At 35.6% G+C, this 21389-nt stretch overlaps 1 protein-coding gene across 1 annotated transcript; it reads right to left on the bottom strand.

Moving 5' to 3' along the window:
• Positions 1–14455: 14455 nt before the first annotated feature.
• LOC114274241 (uncharacterized) lies at positions 14456–15737 on the bottom strand. The gene has a single exon (XM_028216132.2). The coding sequence runs from the start codon at positions 15429–15431 to the stop codon at positions 14877–14879; it is 555 nt and encodes a 184-aa protein (XP_028071933.2). The 5' UTR covers positions 15432–15737; the 3' UTR covers positions 14456–14876.
• Positions 15738–21389: the final 5652 nt, after the last annotated feature.

Here is a 21389-nt window from a genome sequence, read left to right as displayed (position 1 = left end):
GACAGCAGAGGGACATCTCTACAGAAGATCCTTCACTGGACCCCTTTTAAGGTGTGTACATGCCTCACAAATTAAAGATTTTTTATATGAAACACATGAAGAAATATGTGGAAGCCACGCTGGGGGCAGATCACTTGCTCATAGGGCTATTACCCAAGGGTATTGGTGGTCCTACATGCAGAAAGATGCAGAAGCCTATGTCAAGAAGTGTGACAAGTACGAAAGGTTTGCACCATTGATACACCAATCAGCAGCAGACCTAAACCCAATATCCAGTCCTTAGCCGTTTGCCCAATGGGGCATGGATCTTGTTGGACAACTGCTCCAAGCAACTAGGCAAAAGAAGTATTTACTGGTAGCAACAGATTACTTCACCAAGTGGATAGAAGTTGAACCCCTAGCCAAGATCCGAGACGTGGATATAAAGAGCTTCATATGGAAGAACATCATCACCAGGTTTGGGATCCCAAGAGCAATAGTAGCAGATAATGGAACACAATTTGACAGTAAGCTAATCAAGAGCTTCTGTGCAAAGTTCAAAATCAAGAATTACTTTTCAACCCCAAGCTTTTCCCAAAGCAATGGACAAGCAGAAGCATCCAACAAAGTTATCTTGGATGGGATAAAGAAGAGGCTGTAAGCAGCAAAGGGAAAGTGGGTGGATGAACTGCCAAGTGTACTCTGGGCATATCGGACTACGTCGAGAAGATCAACTGGGGAATCCCCATTTGCCATGGCTTATGGCACAGAAGCAGTCATTCCTCTAGAAGTCGGCATCCCAGGGATCAGAACTCAGGGAGTAGAGAATGGGACCAATAATGTATTATTAGCCCGAGATCTGGATCTACTAGAAGAAAGAAAGGGAGAGAGCTGCAATTCAACTGGTAACTTACCAGCAGCAGCTTGCCAGGGCCTATAATAAGAAGGTCAACCCAAGGGAGTTTCAAATCGGTGACCTCGTCTTGAGAAAGGTCGTTGGCAACAAGAAGGATCCCAGAGAAGGCAAGCTTGGCCCAAATTGGGAGGGACCCTATAGAATCATCTCGGTGTTGGGCAATGGGGCATATCGGCTTGAAGATAACGAGGGCAAAGAGTTGCCAAGGCTCTGGAATACTTTCAATATGAAATTTTTCTATCATTAGATTTTCTTATTTTTTGTTATTTGCCGAAGTAATAAATAAAGTTTTAGCTTGATTTTTCTACACTTATGATTGATAAACATACTTGACGTGGTTTCTAGAATACATGCATAATAAGAATCCAAGTGCAACTTAAGTTTACATTAGGGGGCAAAGAGTTGGAAATTGGTTCTTGGAAAGATAGAATATACAAGTTAAAATTAGTTTAACACTTGTTGAAATTTGTGAAAAATTTACAAGTTAAAGTTAAACTAAGGTTATGTCTAACACTTGTTGAAATTTGAGAAAAATTTACAAGTTGAAGTTAGACCGAGATCATGTTTAATACTTGTTGAAATTTGTGAAAAATTTACAAGTTGAAATTAAACTAAGGTTATGTCTAACACTTGTTGAAATTTGAGAAAAATTTACAAGTTGAAGTTAGACCGAGATCATGTTTAACACTTGTTGAAATTTATGAAAAATTTACAAGTTGAAGTTAAATTAAGGTTATGTCTAATACTTGTTGAAATTTGAGAAAAACTTACAAGTTGAAGTTAGACCGAGATCATGTTTAACACTTGTTGAAATTTATGAAAAATTTATAAGTTGAAGTTAAACTAAGGTTATGTCTAACACTTGTTGAAATTTGAGAAAAATTTACAAGTTGAAGTTAGACTGAGATCATGTTTAACACTTGTTGAAATTTGTGAAAAATTTACAAGTTGAAGTTAAACTAAGGTTATGTCTAACACTTGTTGAAATTTGTGAAAAATTTATAAGTTAAGGCCAAAGGTTGTATTAAAATAAATACTTATGTACTTGTCGATGTAAGCTGTTGGTATATATAACCGAGGTATTTCACCCTGAGAAAATTACACAGTTAAAGTGTACATTGAAGATATGCAAAATAAATCTAAGTATGGAATCATACAAAAGCAGTAAAGAGAAGACAAAGATACAAGCATTCAGGAAAGGAAGTTGTATTAACATTCAAAAGATGACATGTCGGCCAAGCTTACAATTGTTCCAAAAAGAAGAAAAACAAAAAGTACAAAATACAAAAGAAAAAGGACATCAAGACTCTTCGGCAACATCGGATGGTTGGGTTTGAAGTTCAGAAGACTGCTGGGAGGATATCTCGGTAGCCTTCTCTGCTGCGAGTTCGACATTTATTTCTTGAAGGGTTTATCGAGGCTCTTGTCGGCGAGAGGCACTTCCGATGATGCCTTCTCAGGAGTAGCATCCTTGGGAACCTCCTCACCCTCCTCATCTTGAGTCAAGTCTAGGACTTGCTCATTTGGAGTAGGGAACTTGGCCCTAACAGTGTCCTTGGATTTCCTCACCAAAGCCTCCTCCTCAGACTCAGAATCATCGTCAGATTGGCTTGGAGTTGGAGGAAATGGCAGGGCAAGGACATCGGTGTTCCTGAGGGGGGAGTCCTCGGGGACTTCGAGCTTTTTCAGGAGAGCCATCCAACCAAGGGTAAAACCCTTGTTGCATGCTTACTTCACCTGACACTCGTAGTCCGCCATGACACCGGCCACCCCCTCAGCGTATGCCTTTTCATCTGCGGCCTTGATTTCAGCCTCTTTTGTGGCCAAGGCATCTTGAAGTTCTTTCTGGGCCTGGGTCGTCTTTTCCTTGGCCTTTCTCTTTTCGGCCTCGAGAACTTTCTTGATGGCCTTAGCGGCATCCTCTTTTTCTTCGGCGTCGTGCTTAGCTTTGATAGCAGCCTCGGCTTGATCTTCCAAAGTCTTCATTTTTGCCTCGGCTTTTTTATTGGTCTTCTGTAGACGAGCAACCTCCCTGGTCTTGTCAGCCAACGCCTTCCTTGTCTCAAAAGATTGTATTGAGAAGGAGTGGGCGTACTGGATTGCCTGAAGAAAAATGGACAGAGAAGAAGTTATTAGAAAATTCTCTAAGTATAAAAAAGAGAAAGAAAGAAAAATATCAAGTATAAAGAACTTACTTGAACGAAACGCTGCAGCATTAGAGAAAATTTTTCGTATTCACTCATTTGAGCATTACGATTAAGATCTTCGGGCAAAAGCAAGGCGGTGGAAAGTGCAATGCCGACCTCAATATCGTTGGCACTATCACCAGCCTTGACTGGCTTATTGTCAATTGTGATTGGCGGGGGGGCCCAAGGGGAATCACACTTTAGAGACCCCGAGGTGGTCGTAGAGGATGACCTTGGCCTTTTTGATTTGGTAGACTCAGATAGTGGGGCCTTGGCAGGCCTCTTCTCGGCAGCAGAAGAGGTCTTCTTACTCTCTGCCAATTTTGAAATTGGCAAGGTGTCCTCAGTGTCAATCTGAGTCAGCGTTGCCTTGGGCTGAGCCTTCTTCTGACGTTTTGGCTTTGGCTTTAGCTGAGGCTGGGTTTGAGCTGGTTGAACATCAACTGAGTCGAGAATGTTGGCCAAGAGATCCTTAGCGGCTGCTTTCTGACGACCCATCTCAGCGAAAATTGTAGTTCTACGGCAGCGTTGGCGTTGAGATAGAGGGATCAGATATGGAGCTGAGGTTGACGGCTGCTCTACTAGATCAGAGGTCGACCCTTGATCTGGCCAAGATGAGAAGGCTGCTTGAGGAGTTGTGGCGAAAGGCGGAGAAAGGTTCTTCTTCTTCTTTGGAACGTCGGGAAGAACCGACTTGTAGGTAGGAATAAAATTGAGCAGTAGGGGGGCTCTCCGCTTGTGGACAGGCAAATCCAATAGCTTCAAGTCTTTGCTGGGGAAGAAAGATTGGCGAAAGCCCTTTGGTGGCTGAGGAAGAACTGTAAAAAGAAGAGTACAGACATTAGAACAAAGTATTGAGGACTATAGAAAAGATAGTAAGAAAAAGTGACACTTGGCCCTTACCATCTCCTTCCTCGAAAACTGTTCGGCTTAGGGGATAAAGGTGGAGGTCATTGTTGGGCTGAAACTCCCAGTTGCCCGAGACGATGAAGTAATCGTCTCCAGCACCCTTGTTTGAGTCTGGGAGGTCGATAATGAGCTTGTACTCAGTGGACCTCGACTTGAGGTAATAGATGTGGCCTTTTTTCGATTGCAGGCGACACATAGTGTAACAATACTGGAAATCGACAAGGGTAACCCTAGCATTCTCTTGTTTGGCTAAGGCTATTGTACCGTTGATAACTCGGTAAGAATTGATGGCAAGTTGTATAGGGTTCAATTTATAGTAGTGAAGGACTTCTCGGAAAAAGGTGTCAAGTGGAAACCTAAGTCCACACTCGATAAAGGCCACTATTGGAAAAGGCATGAGGTTCACATCAGGCATGATGGAGTTATCCTCCCCAGCTAACCTCAGGTGAACGTCGGCTGGGATGTCAAACTCCTGCCTAAAGTGTATTAACTTGATCGGGGTATTTACCCTATGCTTCCACATACCCATGATGTCGGCTTGAGGAGAAGATGTAGGATTTCGGAAGAAAGTGTTTTGTAACGGTTTTTAAAGACCTCGGCTAAAACCTAAATGTGAGCTGGGATAAGAATTTGTGGGGATCGTTTTAGTTTTTCCTAAAATTTGTGGGTTCTACAAGCAAATCCCAAGCCTAGATCTATGAAAACGAAGATTGAAGGCACGAATCTGGAAAGGAAATAGAAAACAGAAAATAGAAAACAGGAATGTAATTCAGAGTCAAGAACAGTGATAGATTATCAAGAAACACAAGAGAAAAGTTTACGCAGGTGTGTCAGGCCAAGAACAGCGGCAAAAATCAACAAGTGTGTGAAAAGTGTGAATTCAAGAAACAGATGGAGCAAAAACAGAATCATGAGACAAACATGTGGTGGAAAACAAGATACAAGTTGAAATATCAAAGATATGAGCAGGATTGCAGAGGCAGAGCAATGGAGTTCAGTAAAGTGAAAAAGAAACTGAAACAAGAAGTTAAATCAGGAAGAAACAGTAACTCACCGAAGAAAAGAAGCCGGTGTTGAGTTCGCCGAAGTCAGGCGACCGAAAGCAGCGGAAAAGACTAGCAAGAGCCTCGCCGGATGGGGTGAACGGCGGTGGTAGCAGAGCTTGAAAGCTTGGAACAATGGAGGATTTGAGAAAGTAAGAAAGAGAGAGAGTTTGAACAAAGACGATGATAAGTGAAAAGACGAGGAGAGAGGTAAGGAGTTTTGTCAAAAACTTGAAGAGGCGGCAAAATGCAATTAAATGTGCCTGGAACGACGTATCCGACAGACGGCGCACACAGGCACGAGGCGATTTTATGGCGCATATTAAACACGGTCCAATAGGGTAGAAACGCATGGCAGAAACAATTGGAATGTTGTTTGTGACAGCTTATGCGCGTGATAGAACTCTTGGAGTTCTTGGCTAAATAAAGCAATGGCATCGGTTGATAGGAAAATCTCGACTAAATAAACTCGAATAAACTTGGTTAAAATTCTGAAACCTTGATGAGACAGACTACAGGACCTGGTTGTGAGAAGCCGGTGTATTATGACCTCGGCAATATAGCCGACATGAACGATATATGTTCCATCACCTCAGGATGCTGAGGTAATAGAACCTAAGGGGCAGTTGTGAGGATATATTTTCTGAGTACCAACACGTGGCCAAGGTGACGCCGACGTGTCAGTCGAGGTGCCACGTGTCCTGGTCATGATGCCGAGGTGATCTCGGCTAGGCCGAGGTTATCTCCGAAGATGTCAGAATCTGGGATAAGCGGATAAGGGACAAGAGTCCTAGAATGAGGAAGGACTTCAGCCTGGATAAGGATAAAGCTCTTAGGGAGTTTATCTTTATCTATTGGAGAGTCCAAGATAAGCACTACGTAGAAGTCCATTGAAGCTAGGCTCCTATTTGGACTTGGATTGTGTTGGCTATAAAAAAGAGGCACCCCCATGAGTCTAAGGTACGTAAATTATATTTAGAGCAGTGATTTTAGTATTTGATCTATCTTTGAGAGATAACTGACTTGATCATCGGAGTGCCCCCGGTGGACGAACCACCACCGAAATCTCTTCTTTCTGTTGCAGGTGACTCAGGAACCATCTATTCTGCCAGTGCTCTCCAGTTGAATATTGAGTTGGCAGTGTGGTCAGAAATTCACTTACACACAAATAATGGCCACTTGTGTGTTCCTAGATTGGGTATTGGATAGTATAGCTATAAGCTAGCTACCATTTATATTTTATTTTTTCATATCATAATATATAGTATTTCACACTAGTTTTGTTGCATTACAAAAGTATACTGGTTGGGAAAATGACTCTCTCAATTGGTTATAGACTTGGAATACTGTTCTTGTGTTTCTCTAAAAAAGATCATATTGAAATAGAAGTTTATTTTAGATGGGAGCTATAGGTAAAATTAACTTAGTTTCTAGCAACTTGACAACAAATTTTGAAGGGTTATTGTGCCTGCAGCATCCATGGTTAAGATGTTGGAAAAAAATGATTTTTTGGTAACTTTAATGTGAAATTAAAGTAGGTCCCAACTATTGGTTGATGTGGGATTAAATGGGTTTAGATTCTTTGTAATAAGGTCTTTACACTACAAAAAGAATGACAAAAAATCATTGAGAATTGAATGAGAAATTGTCTCATAAAGATGATCTCATGAATGAGGTATTGAGAATTGTGTATAATTACCAATCCCACATTGATTATAGAGAAAAATTTTGATAGGTATTTAAACCTCAAGATTATGTGAAGGGCATGAGCTCTTTGAGGCATCCAAATTTTCTGAAGGAAGGAAGTTATGGATGTTTCAAGGATGGACTTAGGCTAAGACTATGGTCCAAGTTGGTTATGAAAAAATTGCTACGTGCGTGTACGCCTTCCGCCCAGGCCGGGCTGGGTTTGTGGATATTGGGCTTAGGTTAGGTTTGTGCTGGGCCGGATTGGTAGTCTACCAACCTAATCTTTTTGGGCCAGGTCTGCTGCAGATGGTTTCTCCTCTTTCCCCCATTGTGTATAAAAGAAGGCCCATCTCCCTTGGGTTCAACAGAGAAATTTTGCTCTTAGATTATAGTCAAGTCAATCTCCTCCTATAATTTTCTTCCTGTGTGAGAGAGTGCTACCATTATCAGTTCGCCAAACATGTAGCCCACTGTGTAAATGTTTTGATTAGACATTCTATTTAATTTACCACTATTTCTTATGTAATTTGTATTTAGATTAGTCCACTTGTTTTTTTCCCCATGTAAATTACTATATAGTTTTGTTTTATCACAAGCTCATAATTTATAATTTCATATGTAATTTCCCAGAACTTCTATTATTGTCATGATTAGACCATTAAATTCATATAGATTGAATGCTGCTATTTTCATCCTAATTGCCTACTGTTACCTATGTATAATTTTATTTTATAAGTATCATTCATAATTTCCTACCATGGTGTGCATGTTTCTAATGTTATAATATGTTTATTAGATTTACATTTCTAGGATGATTCGCATGTTTTAAAATTTCTAGAATTATTTAGTTACATGTTAATTGTGTAATAAGTTCATATGTAACTCTTGGTAATTAAAATTTTTAATTTAATTGTGGAGTTATAAATTTTATTTTTGGTAACTTGTTTATATTTATTTACATGATAATTACTAGAGTTATTTGCATGTTTATTGTAAATTATATTTCATGTAACTGTTGTCTATTAATTTAATTTATTTATTTGGAGTTATAACTTTAAATGTTTATTGTGAATTAATTTCATTTATAATTCATGACTATTAATTTTTGAATTTAATTTTTGGAGTTATAGGTTTATTTTGTAACTCTTAAGGTTTATTGTTGGAACTCACCTAGCATTTTAATTAGTTAATTTTATTATTAAATAATTTGCTAGATGGTTTCAAGTTTCTTTAGATTGTTTGGCTTGTATGCTCTTGTGTTTTTCTGCTAACCTTCTTTACAAGAATACCTATGCAAAAGGGATTGGGAAAACAAATACAAACCCAAATGAATAGTCTTTGGGATGTACAAATAAAAAGTATTGACGGCTAACCTTTGTGATGAACAGGAATAACTAAGCGTGGAAAGGACAAAATAAGAAATTCTATAAGCTTGTCAAATCATTATATGATTTGAAACAAGCACTTAAGTAATGGCATGAGAAGTTTGACAATGATGGCATGAGAAGTTTGACAACGCTATGTTGTCAAATGGGTTTAGAATCAATGAGTGTAACAAGTGCGTATATGTTAAAGACACTAACAGGGGTTATGCCATTTTGTGTCTATACGTAGATGACATACTCATTGTTGGTAGTAATGATAAAATGATTCAAATTACCAATAGATTGTTAAACTTTAAGTTTGACATAAAAGATATAGGCCTTGTAGATGTCATTCTAGTTATTAAGATTATTAAAACATTTAGTGGTATTGTACTTTCTCAATCTCATTATGTTGAGAAGATACTTGAGAAATTTGAAAAATCAGATACAAGTGTGTTTAGGATACTAGTAGACGTGAGTCTACATTTTGATCAAGAATAATGGTGAGAGTGTCTCTCAGCTAGAATATGAGGGTCATTAGAAGTTTGATGTATCTGATAAGTTGTATAAGGCCAGATATAGCCTACTTTGTTAGCAGGCTTAGTAGATACACGAGTAATCCAAATGCCACTCATTGGAGGGGCATTACGTGGGTGTTAAGTTATTTGCGCTACACCCGAGGATTATAGGCTGCATTATAGCAGATACCCAGTAACACTAGAAGGGTATAGTGACGCTAATTGGATCCATTAGTGGTTATGTGTTTATCCTCGGAGGGGCAGTCGTGTCTTGGAAGTCTTCTAAGCGAACGTGTATATCAAGATCAACGATGGAATTTGAGTTTATTGTTTTGGATAAAGCAACTGAACAAGCTGAATGGCTTCGCTAGTTTGTTGAGAATATTTCACTTTGTCCGAAACCTATGCCTGCTATATATTTTCATTGTGATAGCCAATCAGCGATTGGACAGGCACAGAGTCATATGTAGACATAATTTCATACGACAACTACTCTCTAATAGAGTTATTTCTCTAAACTATGTAAAGTCTAAGGACAACATTGCGGATCCGCTAACCAAAGGGTTAACTCGAGAGTTAGCAGAAACGTCGTTAAGAGGAATGGGGTTGAGGCCTTTAGTAATGTTACCGGAATAGAAAACCCAACCTAGTTGACTGGAGATCCCAAGATCTAGGTTCAAAGAAAACCTAATTTTGTGTAACGAGTGAATCATTGAAAAGGTAAAACCTCATGTCCATTCCTTTGTACAGTGATACCCTGTGGAGGTGGAAAGTTAACTAACACTTTTAATGACCTAAGCGATATGATTAATCAACCGTGATATAATGAGATACCTTATATAGGTCACCTATGTGAGTGCGAAGTGGGGTAGCTTCTTTAAGAATTGGTGAGGTTGAATTCTTTAAAAATATTCACTGAACCAGACTAGTGTTCTAGGGCCGTACCAGACACACCAGTGAGAACAAGAACAATGGTTGGACTAACTCCTGCGTGAGGTCTATTGTCTTGATTTACACTAACGGCAGAATAGTTCAAGACATCACGTTCACTAGTCAGTTAGTAAATCCGATAGGCTTTTATTACGAAAGGTTCAAGGCCAACAACTACATTTTCTGATGTAGAGTTAGTCTGTGTGCTCTCTCTCCGAGTCTTTGTTGTAAGCGTTGTCCGTTTTCTTTATTCGGTCAATTTTTATTCATGTGGGGGATTATTGGAAAAAAAATTATTTTTTGGTAACTTTAATGTGAAATTAAAGTAGGTCTCAACCATTGGTTGATGTGGGGTTAAATGTGTTTAGATTCTTTGTAATAAGGTCTTTACACCACAAAAAGAATGACAAAAAACCATTGAGAATAGAATGAGAAATTGCCTCATAAAGATGGTCTCATGAATGAGGTATTGAGAATTGTATATAACTACCAATTCCACATTGATTGTAGAGGAAAACTTTGATGGGTATTTAAATCTCAAGATTATGAGAAGGGCATGAGCTCTTTGGGGTATCTAAATTTTTCGAAAGAAGGGAGTTATGGATACTTCAAAAATGAGCTTGGACCAAGACTATGGTCCAAGTTGCTTATGGAAAAATTACCACACGCGCGCATGCGCCTGGACTAGGCCAGGTTTGGGTCCGTGATCCGTAGATCTTGGATCTTGGATCTTAGGCTTGGGTTTGGTCTTGAGGCTTGAGTTAGGTTTGGGCTGGGCCAGATTGGTGGTCCACCAACCTAATCTTTTTGGCTAGGTCTTCTACAGATATATCTACAGATATGTATATTATAGTGTGTGTAACTCACACATTGAATCTCCATCAATTGGTCCATTACTCCAAGAGTAATGTGTATTGGTTGCTAGCCTTCATGGGCATTAGTTGCCAGCCTTTATGGCCGTAAGGTTTCTCCTCTCTCCTCCATTGTGTATAAAAGGAGGCCCATCTCCCTTGGGTTCAACAGAGAAATTTTGCTTTCAGATTATAGTCAAGTCAGTCTCCTCCTATAATTTTCTTCCTGTGTGAGAGAGTGTTGCCATTGTCAGTTCGCCAAAGCTAACAGAAGGAGTTTTTGTGTTAGCCGGTCTAAACCGTCATATCCTAAGAGACAGAAGTTGACGTTCCTCAGCACCTACGGTGAGACGGCTAATCTGTTTAAGGACACTGTGGTATCACACGGGTTTTGATTTACTTTCTTTTACTCGTTTTATTTTATGATGAATTTCTATAAATTTCAAAATGTTATTATTCTGAAATTTAAAATGATTGTTCAATGTAAATCTATTCATTTTTATTTAAATACACAACTTATACAAGATCTTTCCTATATAACTTTAACTTTCTAAGAAGAAAAAAACAAAAACTAGTCACATCCAAAAAGATCCGACACGGCAAAACAGTTGATGAATTTAAATAAACCATTGCAATGCAGGCGAAAATAAACACATCTGTCTGAGCCTATCCTGGATAATGTGTTGCACACAGCTGTAGTTAAAGGCCAAGTCAAGGTTTGCTTCATAATTGACGGACACAATCGGTGGCTAGGGGGCCATCCATTTGAAAAATGCTATATGCTATATTTATTTGTAAATCTATAATTTTCAAAGAGACCCCCCCCCCCCCCGTTCTAACCTTTTTTTGTTTTTTTTTGGCTAAAGTTTTCCAAGTTCTAACCTTCTTTGGTTTTTTTGGCTAAAGTTTTGTTTGAAACCTTTTGCTAGAGTGATGTTTTAAAAAGCGGCCGCACCCCCAAGTTCTAACCTTTTTTGTTTTTTTGGCTAAAGTTTTGTTTGAAACCTATCGCTAGAGTGATGTTTTAAAAAGCAGCCGCAACCGTTACATAACGCCGTTACGTTACGTAACGGTTGCGGTAGTTACTGTCACCCGTTACGGCCGCTTTTGTAGTGTGATTGAGATTCACAAGTGTATCGGCCGTAGCGGCTGCTATAGCGGTCGTAATGGTGCCGTAACGGCCTGTTACGCACTGTTATGTATGGTTCCGAATTACGTTTTTTTGAAAAAACACACAAAAAAAAAACAAAAAAGTTCAAATGGGAGAATAGAGATAGAGAGAGAAGAGGGAAACATGTTATTGATTTGTTGGAGTTGTAAGACCTATGCTATTCTATTCAGCTACTATCACTCAACCATTTTGGTTTGTGTGTGTCTATCTATATATTATTTGAAAATAATAATAATAATAATAATAATAATAATAATAATAAATGTGGTCATTATCTATTTGGCTTAATTAAAAAAAATATATATATATATATATATATTTAGGCTTTTATTTATTCTCTTACTTTTGTCATTATTTATCTTATATATAATAGTTAGTGATTGATTTTTTGTATAATATAAAGTCATTAATTATTAAAATAAAATTTAAAAAACTCAATTTATGGTGATTTAAAAATATGAAATATATTGGATCAAACTTAAAAATTTATAAAAGTTGATCAATATTTATTTTAAAACCTAATAAATATGATCATGGAAAAAAAATGTGCGTATCGGTAAGTTTTTTTTAAATTATGCGAAAAATAAAAAATTCATGGTTCCGATTACCGCAACCGTTACGCTATGGCCTTTACACCCCACAACCGCAACCGCAACCGCGCCACCGCCACCGTTACGGCGACCGCAACCGCTTTTCAGAACCTTGGTTACGAGTCAATATAACTATGATCAATGTGAAAAAAGCATTTATATGTTACTATCTTTATATTTTGTATAATATGTAAAAATATTTTATAATCTTGTTTTGATACTTTTTAATAGAAAATTTAATGATAATGCTCAAAATTTATGCCGGGAAAAGTAAATATTTTAGCACAAACATACCTACAAAATTTTTGTAAAAATGCGATAAAATAATGAAATAAATTTTGTAGTTTATACCCATAGTTTGGCCCCTCATCACCAAATTTCTGCGTTCGCCAACTCATATATACAAAACAACCTATATGAAACCGAGGTTGCTTTCCAAACTAACGATATGCTAAAAGATCTTTAGCATTGAGCCAATGTAATTGTCTAGTACACACACATGCCATTACCAGCCCCAACGTACGTGTGGCAATAAAATGGAAACTTGGAATTTTGTACTTGAATTCTCATAATATTACAGCAAATCAACAAGTATATATGTGCTGATTATTCATAAAAAAAAAAAAAATCTCATTGTTCCCATTTTGATTTTTGGAGAAGCTCGTCATGATTCATGAGCATGGTGTGCATGCAATTTTGGTTCCTCCAATTGAAGGGAAAGGACTGTTGCTGTATAGAAACATATATATGCACTTGCACTACCTTAAAACATCCGAAGACAAATATGAATGTCTTATCTAATCCTTATATCACACATATGCCTACCCTAGCTAGCTACTTTTGTTTCCAAATTGCAGCAAACATCCCGTAAATTATATTGCCTGTAAATTGTAAAAGTGCAATCTTCATAACAGATAAATAACAGGTAAAGTAATTCAAAAGATCAAAATATATTACTGTGTTCTAAATTTTTCTCTTGAAGGATATGGGGTATAATATAAGTTGAGGAAACTAATTATGAACTAAAATGAGGAATTAGTAGAAGATTATTAACCAAGATAACCTAACGTCTAACACTGCGTTTGGTTGGGGCATTTGGGAATAAATTTGGAAAGAGAAAGGGAAAAGGTAGGTGTAATTACATTTCACCTAGTTTCATACACCTTTTCCTTTTTTTTTTTTTTTCAAATCTCCCAACCAAACACAGCATAAGAGATCCAACAAATTGTACATAACCAAGCTGAATGTGAATAAAAATCTTTGCAAAAACTTGCTTGCATTGGTTTCTTCTCTTTTTTCTTTTTTTTTTTTTGGGCATACAAAATCAAATACAAACGGCACATATGGCTGTCTAGCCAAAACTCAAGTGTTCAGTTTGTTTCTTATTATCTTACCAAAGAAACTATATATGGTTCTCATGCTCATGCTCATGTTATATTACTTTTGAGAGTAACTCAAGTAATATGGTCTGAGTGTTTAAAACAAGTAACAACCAGAAAGAAAAAAAGAAAAAGAGAAATATAAGAAACTTGGATGTTCTCCCATTTAATATTGAGTATTAAATCAAAACAGTTTTGGCTCCTAGGTTAGGTCCATCCATATAATAGAACAATGTGTGATCCTAATATGGTACAAAGCAATGCAATCACTCTAGAAGTATTCCTCAATTACAACCCAAACTAGAACCAGAGCCCCCAATGTTATCATCTAATCTTTTGACCCCTGCAGTATAGAATCAATAGGGTTTCCTTCAAATTTATGTACCAGTATAGTATAATTACTCCCATAAGAGCCAATATTGTTATCTGAAATATAGTTTGAAGCTGAAATAATTAATTAAATAACAATCCACTCCCATTTCCTTTAAATGCCACCAAATTAATACGTGCATAAACGATTACCACATTTGATAATTGGATCAACAACCGGTTGCATCGTGTTCTTCCCTACAAGCCGTGTTTGTTATATATGGAGTTGTGCTGCTTAGTACTCCAAAGCTAGAACATCATAATTTTTCTCTGATAAAAACCACCTATTAACCTAATCAAACTTTAATGATAATTTTTACAAAAAGAACTGTGGGAAAGAATGTTTTCTTTGGGTTTGTCTTGATTTTCTTGAATTGTACTTTCCTCCAATCCTTTTTCTAAAAACTAGGGTTTTTGACAGAGAACCTGCTGCTAGTTCAGGCAATTCTTCAAACCAATGGCATGGAATTTGGTAACCATAAGAGAAATTCAGCTTCCAAAAATGAAAACAATGCTATAGTAAACAAATTTATTTTAGTTAAGCATAAGCAGAAGTACTACTTGCACAACTAAATAATAAAAATATAATAGATTGCAGGGAATACAATACAAGAAAGAACATCTCTTACAACACTAACAAAAATAGGGTTAAATATATATTAAGATAGAACATGAACACAACTACCTCAAAAATCCGGTGCTGGAAAGAGATGATTCACTGGTGGATACGATCTTCCTTCGCTGAATTTCAAACCATACAACACTTCTTCATTCATCGCCTTTGAAATATAATTGCCTATAAAGATAGGCCTATATGCAAAAATTACCATTTTATAAGAAACATGTAAAATGGTGTTTTTGGACAAGTACTATTGAAAGCTTGTAAGCAACACATAGCTTTACAAACTCTCCAAAATAAGAACTTATCATATATAAAAAAAACCATATATGTGTGTCTAGCATAAAGTACTTGTCTGGATTATTATTGTGGCCCTCCAAGCCTAAGCTCCAAATCTAATTCATCATCTTCTTGATCATCACTTCCAACAACTCTATTCCTCTCTTCATCTGGCACTGGACCAAATTGCAAGCTCAAACTCATCCTCCAATCATCTCCAAATGGATTGAAGCGATGTGGGTTTTGATCATAGAAGTCATATGAGGGTCTTGCAGCCGATGTTGAAGCTGGAATATATGTTCGATAATCAACCTGTGCTTCCTCACGAGGCACATAAGAGTAGCGCGGTTGGTAGCTTGAAATTTGCTGGTAGATCATGGGATTTCCATAAATCTCTTGATGATGATGCTTATGTGAAATCAAAGCAGGTGGCCTAGTTTTGGCAGCTCTATCTTTCCTATGGATGTTCATGTGACCGCCTAAGGCTTGCGCGGTGGTGAAGCCTCGCTTGCAAAACACGCACTCATAGGACCGGCGAATGCCCACATCGTTGTTAATATTGTCTTGCTCTGGCTGATCAACTTCTTCACAACTGTTTGATGAATTCATTGAGTCTTCTTGATCTTGAATGGCTTCCATGGCAAAGCCAAAGGTCTTAAGAACTTGAGAGAGAGAGAGAGAGAGAGAAGGTTGGGGGGGTGTGAGGGAGAAGGAGAGATGAAAAGAAAGGAGAGAGAGAGAGAGAGAGAGAGAGAGACAAGAGACAAGAGACAAGAGACAAGAGACAAGTAAAGGGCATAGAGAGGCATAGTCATAGTGACTTCAGTAGTGAAGGTGTGGGGGAGGGGGGGCAACCCAGACAAGGTCTTAGAAGTTTGTTGATAGATTCATTCTGTTAGCCGGCTACCAATGGATCATTTTTTAAACAAACAATGCCAAGAGTACATAAATAGAACACACAAAATTGTACAGAAGACATATTGTAAGGCTCAGTTTGGTTAGAATAAAATGGTAGAAAGTGAAAGAAATGGAAAAAAAATAAATAAATAAAATAAATTCGAAGTTTGTTTAGGATAAAAGTGATGAAAGTTAATTTTCTTGTATAGTTTATAATAGTATGTTAACTAAGCTTATACTTTCTTCCAAAAAAATACAGAAAAATACAAAAAAAAAGTTTAAATTTGTTATAATACTTATAATTTGAGTTCTTATTTTCTTATAAAATTTTCATCCTAATTAAATTCATACAAGAAAATATATATATATATTTTTTTTATTTCACTTTCTACTATTTTCACTTTTTATTATTTATTTATTTCTAATCAAATAGAACCTTAAGTATGGTTAACACCGCACTTATGATGAATTTCAATTACAGTATATTTTCTATGTTTATTTCTATGCATTTAGCATTTTTTTAAAAAGAATTCTAATTAATTTATGTTACAAACAAATATATGTAGTCATAATTCAAAGTAATTTTGGTTATAAATGAACGTATAATTGATTATGATTTAAGGTGATAGTTAAATCGAAGTATGGTTGGTAAACTGAGATTAATTATGACATAAAGTGATCTTAATTATGAGACAATAAATAATGTTGGTTAAGAAGGAGATTATACAATTAACTTAGTTTTAATTATTTAGATCTAGCAATTGAAAGTCTCCGTATAAAGCACACGCTTTCAAAGAGTATATTACAATTTTATCTATTAAAAATATAATTTATATATAATCTATGTTTTCTTTCTTTGAAATGTCTCCCATATAACTTAAATTCGATCTCTAGTAGCTTTCATCTAGGTTTATTTTCTTAACCCGCAAGGGTGGCCCAGTGGGTGAGGGAAGAAAACCTGGGTCTGGGAGTTTGCTCCTCCTGGAGGTCCTAAGTTCGAATCCCACTCTCCACGGGTTACTGTGCGGGCCACTGAAGGTTTGCCAGTTCGAATCCCACTCTCCACGGGTTACTGTGCGGGCCACTGAAGGTTTGCCAGGTCGTTAATTTCAGGGCCCTCAGGATTAGTCTCATACTTCGGCTGTGGGAATACCTGAGTCATCAAAAAAAAATCTAAATCTAGGTTTATTTTCTTAGTTACCGTGGTCGTTTTGTCATCTCTCTCTTCCAATTTTATGTATATAATATAATATAATATAGGCATATCTATTACACACGTCAACCTTAAATCTTCTTAACTTTCACATGGTTTGGCTTTTTTTTACTCAACCCACACAACAATGCTAAGGACACTCGTAAACTTATTTAAATCGTATCCAACGAAATGGTTCAATCTTAAGGTATTATCACCAGAAAATATTAGTAAATATTTCACTAGAACTCTTTATTATTTACGTGACTTTTCATTTTACATAAATTGATTCTATTATTTTTTAAAATATCATAGGTTTTTATATACCCATAACATTTGTTGCCAAAATACATCAAGTTATATAACCTGCAAAATATATCATTTCTTCTTCAAAAATTAGCACATTGTCTTAAACATATACATAGATAAAAAATAAAATAAAATAAAAATTTATCAACTAGGCACAATATTTAAGTGATCTCATGTCAAGTGGTGTGGCTCATATTTAAGCTTTCTCTCTCACTTGACATATTTATTGGCACTATTAGCATTATTAGTCAGATCCAGATTCTCTACAATAGATTTCTCTACAATAATCTTGTTGTGGTGATCCAACAATTTATGTTTAAAAAAAACAAAAAAATTACTTCGTTTTAAGGTGGACGATCTTAAAGTTATTGCAATTCAATTTTAACTCGAATCATTGAATTATAACTTATTTTGTTGTGATAAAATAAAACAAACATAATAAAAATTATTATAACAAAAATCATAACAGAGAAAGCAGACTCTAATCTCAGCACAACTAGCCATCATAATTCATGTTGATAAGGAAAGATGTGGGAACCTTCCTTCCAACATGGGAAGAGGAAAGAGAACACAGTGTTGCAATTTTGTAGTTATATGTTTGTCTTCTTTTAAACCTATTAATTGCTTTTTAATTACATGTGAAATGGGGAACACAGTAGTATGCCCAAGGATCTCTTGTCTCTAAATATTCCTGTCCCAAATCACTCACAATCATTGAATATGTCTTGAGATTCTCAAATATTGAGATTCTCATATGATTCAATAATTATGAGTGATTTAAGATAGGAAGATCGGAGTATTTAGGGACAGGAGATCCTTGGTGTCACCACAATCAATATCATGATCAGTGATCACAGCAAGAGCAAGGTATACGCGTCACTTACTAATAATTTAATTTGCTTGGAGATTGTGATTAAGGTCAGTTTGGTTACAATTTTAATTAGTAGACACAGAAAATTTTGCAAGACGACTTATGATGAACAAGGCAATGATCTCAGATGCATCAAAATCAGTTTGTATATGTTTCTTACGCTACATATTTTTTATATTAAAAAAATTAAAATAAAAAAAAACTATATTATCTCACTACTAATAAACAATGAAAAAGTAAAATGCCATATAGACATGTAATTAACGATGTAATATATAAAAACACCTTCCCCTTACTCTTGGCAAACATTAACAACAATATTAATGAAAAACTTCAAACTTAAATTTGATTGTGAACAAACGAAGTTGTTTATGAACAATTTAAGTTCTATTCAATTATTAAATGAATAAGTCTATGTCAAATTTTTAGAGTAGTTTAATAATTAAAACCTGGCTTGGCTTGATTAATCTCACAAATATAACCTTATGTAAACCAAGTTTCATTTTTAATAATATATTAAATATATATATTTACTTATGCTTTGTATTTATGTAAATTTATATATGTGATTGATGAAACTTAATTATGTGTCTTTTTATATTTTACCCATAGTTTTCTCTCTTTCCATGCGCATGGTATATAATTTAAAATTATTTTTTTCTTTTTAAATTTAAGTTTGACTTGTTTAAGTTATCGAGTTGAGTTGAGTTGAGCTGTGATTAAGGTTGAGTTGAGCTTGAACTTAATTATTTAAGCTCAATTGGAGCTCAAGCAGTGCCAAGCTCAAACACTACTCAATTTGGCTATCAACCAAGGTTGGCTTGAATGGAAGGGCCTCTAGTCACTTAAGCAAGTCGTCTCGGGTTCGAGCCCTTGTGGATGCAGCAAACCTTGAAGGATTAGTCTTGGGCGAAGCCTGGAGATACCTTGGGAAACCCAAAAAAAATAAAATTAAAACTCAATATGGCTCATTTACAATCCTAGCTCAAACAAAGCTTAGCTGGAGCTCGTTTGCAACCATTGATGGCCTTGGATCTTGATAAATGCAAGTTTTGTGGGTATCATTTAAAAGTCATATATTCACATGGGCAATTGGAACCAAAGTACATTGTTTTTTAACTTAACAACTACCTTTTTTTTTTTAATTTTTAATTTTTTTCATTTTGAGAAAGAAAGGAACTGGATTTAGATAGGGAACAAAACAAACAAGCTCTCATTTGACTCATTGTGGTTGCTTCATCTGGATACTCCAAAATAAAAAAAGCTACAGGTCCTGCTAACATCCCAATTATAATCTCTCTCTCTCTCTCTCTCTCTCTTGCAGGCCATAAATAATAAATTATTCATAAGAGTAGGTTTTAATCCCAATTGTTATAGAAGTCTTGTTGTGTAGGGCAATCCACATATACATGCATGGAAAGTGGCAGCACTGAGACATCACATACCATTTTCTCTTTTTATCTCTATTCTGAATATATATATATATATATATTATCCAACATATACATACATATATATGACAGGTCAGCATCAGGCTAATATCTTTCACACCTGCAAGCCACCTCAGCTTCTACAATTAAATTACTAATCATGATTTGTATTCATACATTACATTACTATGTTCCTTGTCACCTCTTAAAATTTGTTATCTCAGCTTCCATCATTTAAAAAAAAAATCTTACCCATTCCATGCACGGGTAACAATAATAATATTATAATCCGTATTATTTAATAACAATTCTAATTAATTTTCCTTGAACAGTGGGAGCAATCGACAAAAAGGCACAAAGTGGTTGAAAAGGATGATTAAGACCAAAAAAATAAACATCGAGGATTAAGTAAATGAAGTTGGTTATCGTATTGGATTTGTCTCGAGGTGTACGCGTTAATGCTATGCATTTTAAGGTATAGTTTAATAATAATTAGGGTTTGATTTTGACAAAGTCTACGTAGAAATTGAAGAGGAAGAGGGTAGGATTTACAGTTAAGGACAATTAGCTAAAAGGTTGAAACATGGACACAACTACATCAGCGCTGCTTAACATTTAACATAGATACAGTATTATATATATATTGGTCTCCTAAGTTACTTTGATTAGTTTTCTAGCTAGATTGATGCTACAAATTAATTAAATTCTTCTTCACTTCATTGCCTGCGTATTTGTCACGGTTTAAATTAATTTGAAAGTTCATTATTCTATGGTAAGATTAATGAATGTATTAAAAATTCAAAAGTTGAAATTTCGCAATGTTATAAATTTCTCGATTCTTTTCTTCTTCTTTTGTCTTACTAAATGCAAGAAGTTAGATCTCTGAATTCATTGTTTCTTTTTTTTTTCTTTTTTCTTTTTTGCTTCTTGTTTAAAAAAAAAAAAAAAATTTTGAAACCCAAATTAAGTATCAATTTTTTTAATTTTTGAGTATTATTTCTTTAATACTCTTCAGTCTTGGCAATCAAATGAGACTCGGATTGATTATAAAGCTTGTTACACTATGCAAAGAAGTTAAAATGATATTATTACACATACAATTAAACTATTTGAAGTTTTATACTCATTCCCATGAAATTATTACATTTAGGCCTTGTTGTTTGGGATACTTTAAAAAAGTCAAAAAGTTAAAAAGTCACTATCATATTTAAGTCACATTATCTTATTTAAATCACATTACCTTTCTACCAGATCACTTAAAACCCAACCCATATTTCATAAAAAGTACACTTATTTAGATCATCCAAAACCACCCCTTAATAAAGGAAAAAAAAAATCCTTTTATATGTAATGCGACTACCAAAATGTTCAATCAAATCAATAATTATACTGACTACAAAAAATACAAGTGAAAAAATGCAAATACAGTAGTTTCTTCAGTGCGAAGCCTACATCCTTTGATCTGTATAACGAGCATTATTTTTTCCGGTTGATTATGTAATTCATTTTTTATTGCATCAATTAGTTAACACTAACAACAAATTTTACAAATGGGTTTGTTAAGACTTTTTATTTACATTTATGCTGGTTAATAAACAAATATATGTGGACCCCCCCAATCAGGATTCACAAAAAGTTGAAACTCAAGCCAATGAAGAATCAAACGAGTTGACCCAGCTGGGCATTAGATGACCCCATGGGTCCATGTCAAGTCCGGTTGATTTACTTAATTTCAGTTTCTTTGCCCCCTCAATCAAGTCTTCAACTTTTATTTTTTATTTTTAAATTTTATTGAGAAAAGAATCAAGTCTTCACCTTGAATGGTATTAATAAATCTCCCTTTCCGGTCAAATCTGTTTTCTATCGTTTACTTTTCTTTTTTTTGTTGTTGGTATTCT

The sequence above is a fragment of the Camellia sinensis genome, chromosome 14 (genome assembly GCF_055761805.1).
Source record: "Camellia sinensis isolate YWXY chromosome 14, ASM5576180v1, whole genome shotgun sequence".
Classification (NCBI taxonomy): domain Eukaryota; kingdom Viridiplantae; phylum Streptophyta; class Magnoliopsida; order Ericales; family Theaceae; genus Camellia; species Camellia sinensis.
The sequence above is the reverse complement of the archived record's forward strand: the minus strand, read 5'-3'. Positions and strand labels throughout refer to the sequence as shown.